Genomic DNA, 7894 nt, shown 5'->3' on the forward strand with positions numbered 1-7894 from the left:
AGCAGGAGCTGAGACTTGCTGATGGTATGAAATTATTTAATGTAATAGAAATGGTGCAATCACAAATACAAAAATTAAACTTAGTGCCATATAGGTGTGGTGACCCATATCCCCTCCTAAACATTAAAAACACTGATAAGGTTTACTTATTAATATTTACAGCCCCTTTTGTTCAGTTTTTTTATATGCTTCTGAATGAAACCCAAAGCTCTCTGCTCAGATGTCAGAAATGTTTTAGCCTCCTTCCGTGGACTTTAGGTATATAGGGACCAGGGAAGAAGTTACATCTACAGTGCCTTGAAAAACTATTCATACCCCTTGACGTTTTCCAAATTCTGTCATGTTACAACCAAAAACGTAAATGTATTTCATTAGGATTTTATGTGATAGATCAACACAAAGTGGCACATAATTGTTAAGTAGAAAGAAAATGATAAATGGTTTACAAAATGTTTTACAAATAAATATCTGAAAAGTATGGCACTCTTCACTCTGATACCCCTAACTAAAATCAAGTGGAACCAATTGCCTTCAAAAGTCACCTAATTAGTAAATAGAGTCCACCTGTGTGTAATTTAATCTCAGTATAAATACAGCTGTTCTGTGAAGCCCTCAGAGGTTTGTTAGAGAACCTTAAGTAACAAACAGCATCATGAAGGCCAAGGAACACAGCAGACAGGTCAGGGATAAAGTTGTGGAGAAGTTTAAAGCAGGATTAGGTTCCATCATCCGAAAAATGAGAGAGTATGGCACAACTGCAAACCTACCAAGACATGGAGGTCGACCTAAACAGACAGGCTTGGCAAAAAGAGCATTAATCAGAGAAGCAGCCAAGAGGCCCATGGTAACTCTGGAGGAGTTGCAGAGATCCACAGCTCAGGTAGGAGAATCTGCCCACAGGACAACTATTAGTCGTGCACTCCACAAATTTGGCCTTCATGGAAGAATGGCAAGAAGAAAGCTGTTGTTGAAAGAAAGCCAAAAGAAGTCCCATTTGCAGTTAGCTAGAAGCCAAGTGGGGGACGCGGAAAACATGTGGAAGAAGGTGCTCTGGTCAGATGTACATTAAAAAACTAACACTGAACATCACCCTGACCACACCAACCCCACAGTGAAACATGGTGGTGGCAGCATCATGTTGTGGGGATGTTTTGTCTTCAGCAGGGACAGGGAAGCTGGTCAGAGTTGAGGGGAAGATAGATGGAGCCAAATACAGGGCAATCCTAGAAGAAAACCTGTTAGACTGCAAAAGACTTAAAACTAAGGTGGAGGTTCACCTTCCAGCAGGACAACAACCCTAAACATACAGCCAGAGCTACAATAGAATGATTTAGATCACAGCATATTCATGTGTTAGAATGGCCCCGTAAAAGTTCCAACCTGAATCCAATTGAGAATCTGTGGCAAGACTTGAAAATTGCTGTTCATAGATATTCTCTGTCCAATCTGACAGATCTTGAGCTATTTTGCAAAGAAGAATTGACAAAAAGATCACTCTCTAGATATGCAAAGCTGGAAGAGACATACCCAAAAAGACTTGCAGCTGTAATTGCAGCGAAAGGTGGTTCTACAAAAGTAAGGACTCAGGGGGGGATGAATACAAATGCACGCCACACTTTTCACATATTTATTTGTAAAAAAATGTAAAAAACCATTTATAATTTTCCTTCAACTTCACAATTATGTGCCACTTTGTGTTGGTCTATCACATAAAATCCCAATGAAGTACATTTACGTTTTTGGTTGTAACATGACAAAATGTGGAAAAGGGAGTCACAGAAGGAGAGCGTGCAGTAAAATACACAGTGATCAGGACCTCAGTAGCAGTTTTAAGTGCAGTATTTGAGCAGATGTTTCAGGGTGCAGTACCTGTGTAGGAACTTGGGGGTAAACGATTTTGTCAGAAATAGGGACAAAACTGATTTAAAACTTGCATTGTGAAAGCTGATATATAGGTGATACACTTACAATCAAAAGGTTATACTTAAGGTTTGAGTTCCTTCTTTGCTTTGGTCTTGTTTGTCTTTGCTGGAGTATACTCACCTCAAATGTACTTTATTAACTGCTTGCCGACTGCCGCACGACTATTTACTGCGGCGGTCAGCCCCTCACAGGCAAAGCGACGTAGTACTACGTCGCTAGCCTGTGAGGGTCTAGGGAGCGAGCGCGCACTGCCGGAGGCGCGCTCCCACTCCCGCGCGGTCACAGACCCCCCCCCCCCCGCGCGTGTGACCATCGGACCCGATGTCCGCCGGTCACTCACAATCGTCCGTTAGAGCGGGAGAAAGGCAGGCGTCTAATGTAAACAAGCCGCCTGTCATTCTTCCCTGTGTAAGAATAGTGATCATACGGTTCTACTATGTAGGACCGTTGATCACTGTTCCTACACCTCAAGCCACAGCCAATCACAGTTAGAATCACACCCCTAGGGACACACATAGCCCCTCCCTCTCAAAAAAAAGTTAACCCCTTCACTGCCAGTGTCATTTTACAGTAACAGTGCATATGTATAGCACTGATTACTGTAGTAATGTCACTGGTAACCCCAAAAGTGTAAAAAATGTCAGTCAAGGGTCCGATCTGTCCGCCGCAATGTCGCAGTCCCGCAAAAAAAATCGCAGATTGCCTCCATTACTCGTTAAAAAAAAAAACAACAAAAATCTTTCCCTTAGTTAGTAAACGCAATAACTTTTGCGCAAACCAATCAAAATACGCTTATTGTGATTTTTTTTTACCAAGCATATGTAGCAGAAAACAAATTGGCCAAAAATGTTAAAACATTTTGATTTTTACATTTTTTTGAGGGGGAATTTCATATAAAAAAATTTGAAAAATATTGTTATTTTTGCAAAATTGTCGCTCTTTTTTTGTTTATAGCGCATGATCAAAAAATCGCACAGGTGATCAAATACCACCAAAAGAAAGCTCTGTTTGTGGGAAAAAAAGGATGTCAAATTTGTTTAGGTACAGCGTCGCACGACCGCGCAATTGTCCGTTAAAGTCACGCAGTGCCGAATCGCAAATTAGGCCCTGGTCAGGAAGGGGGTAAAATCTTCCGGGGCTTAAGTGGTTAAATTAAAGCAATCTTTTGAGCTATTTACATTATACTGACTAGCAAAATGGTATATAAAGGACACAGCAATGAAAAATTCCATTTAATCATGGAACCGACAATGATATTCCTAAACCATGGGGTAACCGAAAAATATTTATAGTGAATTTTTACCTGATTAAGCACTTTCTGGAGGTACAATGTTCCCATACAATCTGCCATGTGCCTGTAAGCTGGATGTGCTAGGAAAAAATTCTTTTCTGCTACCAAAGCAGCTTGAATATCCTTTTTGCCATCAATATCTTTTTGGCTACGGTTCACAACACCAACGTAACCTGAAGGCGCACAAAGACATGAATTACTGATTGTATTAAAATTCTAAAATAAGACAGTCCCATTCATGTCAATTACGATGCAGCGGCTGCATGGACACAGCAACTGCTCCCGATTTAACTGCCATGCAGGTTTATGGTTTCATTCTGCACAGCCATCAAATTGGGAGCAACGGCTGTGTCTGTGCAGCATCCAGATTGACATGAATGGGACTAACTGCATGGGGAATACCTAAACTTGGCCCTTGCATGGGTGTAGGCTGTAGTATGCCCGTGTGAATGAGAATTAAAACTGTTAAAAGACTGAACTGCTAGGCATATAATAAAACATACAAAGTTTTACATTATATACAGTATCTCACAAAAGTAAGTACATCCCTCACATTTTTGGAAATATTTTATTATATCTTTTCATGTGACAACACTGAAGAAATTACACTTTGCTACATTATAAAGTAGTGAGTGTACAGCTTGTATAACAGTGTAATTTTACTATCCCCTCAAAATAACTCAACACACAGCCATTAATGTCTAAACCGCTGGCAACAAAAGTAAGTACACCCCTAAGTGAAAAATGTCCAAATTGAGCTCAATTAGCCATTTTCCCTCCCCGGTGTCATGTGACTCATTAGTGTTAGAAGGGGGAGCAGGTGTGTTAAATTTGGTGTTATCACTCTCACTCTCTCATACTGGTCCCTGGAAATTCAACATGGCACCTCATGGCAAAGAACTCTCTGAGGATCTGAAAAAAAGAATTGTTGCTCTACATAAAGATGGCCTAGGCTATAAGAAGATTGCCACTATGCTACAATGTAAAGTAGTGAGTGTACAGCTTGTATAACAGCTTGTACAGCTTGTATGTCAAAACCGTTGGCAACAAAAGTGAGTACACCCCTAAGTGAAGATGTCCAAATTGGGCCCAAAATGTCAATAATTTGTGTGGCCACCATTATTTTCCAGCACTGCCTTAACCCTCTTGGATATGGAGTTCACCAGAGCTTCACAGGTTGCCACTGGGGCCCTTTTCCACTCCTCCATGATGACATCCCGGAGCTGGTGGATGTTAGAGACTTTGCGCTCCTCCTCCCGTTTAAGGATGCCCCAAAGATGCTCAATAGGGTTTAGGTCTGGAGATATGCTTGGACAGTCCATCACCTTTACCCTCAGCTCCTTTAGCAGGGCAGTGGTCGTCTTGGAGGTATGTTTGGGGTTGTTATCATGTTGGAATACTGCCTTCAGCACCACTGTAAGTGTTAAATGGTTTATCTCATCCATCTAACTGCTACATCTGCAGGAGAGATTTACTTTGAAAAACAACAGACTTACTGCCTGGATCACCAGGTGAAAATGAAGGAAAGAAAGCCTAGAAAGAAAACAAATGCAACCATCACATCTAAGAATTGGTAAACTGTAAGTGCCAGTTCACACTGATCCGACTTGTCAGGCGACTTGGTCGACTCAAGTTGCTCCGACTTAGAAAAAGGTTCCTGCACCTCTTTTTTGCAAAGTCTGAGTGACTTGCATTGACTTCCATTATGTGAAGTCGTTGCAAGCAGCGCCAAATTCGCGGTGCACGAATGGCTTCATTAGTCGCCCGAAGTCGGGGCGACCGGATCAGTGTGAACCGACTGTAATATTATTTTGCTTTTGCTATTGTGTTTAATACTGCTTTTAGTGTAGCAGAGCTCCAGACATGCAAGAGATGCATAGGAATGAGTCACTGAACACATTCTATTTGACAAAGTGGCTACAGAATTTAAGGTGGTTGTAAACCCTCACAGATAAACACTAATGTGACTGGCCTCTATTTAACCCAGTGAGAAGAGCTAAGAGCTGATTGGAGGGAAGGGACACACCCCCTTTCAAACAGCACACAGAGCTGAAGCTGTCAATCGCAGGCTGTGTGCTGGAGATCCCTCCCATGTAACCTTTTTACCTCTTTGTTTAAGGAAGTGTCAGAGGTGATTCGTGCAGATAGCAGAGGAACAAAGCAACAGACAGAAATTACACTTTGCTCTGGACTGAGACAAGCGCACACTATAGAAGGATATGCTTTGTTCATACTTCATGTTTGAGATTTGCAACCACTTTTATATGCAGGGACAGCCACCTAGTCAGTGGCTGTTTCTGAACAGGAGAAACTAGAAAGTTGGTACAGGGCTGTGCCGAACCAGCCTGAAATCCCTTCCCCAAACTGTATTCATACAAGAAACAAACATTGGTGTCCCTGGGGAATTTAAATGGATAGGCTGGAAGTAGTCAGTATAGTAAAAGACGTATGGAAAAGGTATATAAAGATTGACATTTATTGGTTATATTAAAATTCAACAAATAATATACAAAGAATAAAACATTCAATGACATTCCATATACATATCCTGGTAGGGGATAGCAAATCAAGGGTTCATGAGACAGGTAAGTGTATCCTCCAACATGTTTCGGAATTTTTTCAAAATTCCTTCTTCAGGGAAAGTATATACACAACCGTGCACTCAACCACTTGCGTATCCACAAGGGGAATATGGAACAAAAAAGCGTCCTTGTAGCCGTATCTTTTTAGAAAAACTAAGGAGATAGCTGTTTGTGTAGCATTGGAATGCAGCTCATTCATACAGTCCACTTGTGTTGCACCATAGTATATATGAATGTTGCCTGAGTCCACCAGATGTATAGGCTTTTTTAGGGGGATATGAATCCCTATACAGCGTATTAAGATTTTGGTGTCCCCACTGCCAGTTTTTTTTTTCACCCTTGGGTCACTACAGAGACATCTGCTGTTACTCTACATTGGATTCCCAGCTGGGTGTGGATCCACACATGACCACTGTGTGGACACGACCATCGGGGAGTAGCTAAAAACTGGCAGTGGGGACACCAAAATCTTAATACGCTGTATAGGGATTCATATCCCCCTAAAAAAGCCTATACATCTGGTGGACTCAGGCAACATTCATATATACTATGGTGCAACACAAGTGGACTGTATGAATGAGCTGCATTCCAATGCTACACAAACAGCTATCTCCTTCGTTTTTCTAAAAAGATACGGCTACAAGGACGCTTTTTTGTTCCATATTCCCCTTGTGGATACGCAAGTGGTTGAGTGCACGGTTGTGTATATACTTTTCATGAAGAAGGAATTTTGAAAAAATTCCGAAACATGTTGGAGGATACACTTATCTGTCTCATGAACCCTTGATTTGCTATCCCCTACCAGGATATGTATATGGAATGTCATTGAATGTTTTATTCTTTGTATATTATTTGTTGAATTTTAATATAATCAATAAATGTCAATTTCTATATACCTTTTCCATACGTCTTTTACTATACTGACTACTTCCAGCCTATCCATTTAAATTCCCCAGGGACACCAATGTTTGTTTCTTGTTTCTGAACAGTGTGCCAGTTTGGCAGTATTCCTCCCTTGCTACGGCACTGGTCATGTGACCGTTCCCCAGAGGGAGTCTATATTACAGTTATAAATTAAATCCTTGAATGCACAATAGTAATCCAACCAAGGCAACTTTATAAGAAACATTACTCATTACCCCTGCGAAGGGGAAGTAACTTGTTCTCCAATATATCTCGGGCATCTGTTCCTTCATCCATTAGATCCAGTTTTGTGATCACACCAATTGTTCTGAGACCTAAAAAGAAAGTCAAGAAGGAGTCAAAACGTCTCAGCCATTGTCCATGCTCTTCAAAGAGCTGCTCCATAAAGTAAACATATGCCATAAAAAACGAAGGCTGCCACTGCCAATAGTACTCGCTTGGCTGTTTTACTGACTTTCTGGCTTTAATGTTCTTTGGAACCTAATGAAAATTTCACTTCCTAAAACTAGAAATATAAAAGCTTTGAATCTGTAGACCAAATGAAAGGTAAAAGTTGCCACAAAGAATTTAAGCAGGTTGACCTTGAAGTATCTTTTTTTCTAGCTAGAGAATGCCATATCTATAATATCTAGAGCAGTGATGGCGAACCTTGGCACCCCAGATGTTTTGGACCTACATTTCCCATGATGCTCAACTACACTGCAGAGTGTATGAGCATCATGGGAAATGTAGTTCCAAAACATCTGGGGTGCCAAGGTTCGCCATCACTGATCTAGGGGAATCTGCCATGGTGACAGGGCTACTAACCCAAACAACAGTATTTTTTTGCTGGTGTTCCTTAGATAAAAACACTGATATTTAGGGGCATTCAGATTCCCAAAAAGCATGAAGATAACTGGACATTTCAAGCAAAGCCGTATTTATTGAGCAACATAAACAGGCTTTCCTGAAGCACAAATTAACAGCTTCTTTTCAGGACACGCCAACAAAAGAGGCCTAACCAGCCAGAACCAATCTATAATAGAGGGAAGCGCAGGCAGACCTCGGGCAATATCGCTTTATTATAGGACAAATTATACAGTACAGTTAAAATGCACTCACATGTTATCTTCTTAGCAAACGCATATTGGCATTTTAACAGGAGCTACTCGCTCCTCCAGTCCCTCCAGATGGT

General features: G+C 41.1%; 1 protein-coding gene across 1 annotated transcript in view; it reads right to left on the reverse strand.

Moving 5' to 3' along the window:
• The window catches only part of DNM3 (dynamin 3), a 483071-nt gene that overhangs the window by 420376 nt on the left and 54801 nt on the right, over positions 1-7894 (reverse strand). The window contains exons 5-6 of the mRNA XM_082266577.1: positions 6936-7034; positions 3227-3387 (exon numbers count right to left, since the gene is read on the reverse strand). Of these exons, the coding sequence (XP_082122703.1) occupies positions 3227-3387; positions 6936-7034 (260 nt within the window). The remainder of the gene's footprint in view (positions 1-3226; positions 3388-6935; positions 7035-7894) is intronic.

Source organism: Pelophylax lessonae, assembly GCF_965119305.1.
Source record: "Pelophylax lessonae genome assembly, chromosome: 8".
Lineage (NCBI taxonomy): Eukaryota > Metazoa > Chordata > Amphibia > Anura > Ranidae > Pelophylax > Pelophylax lessonae.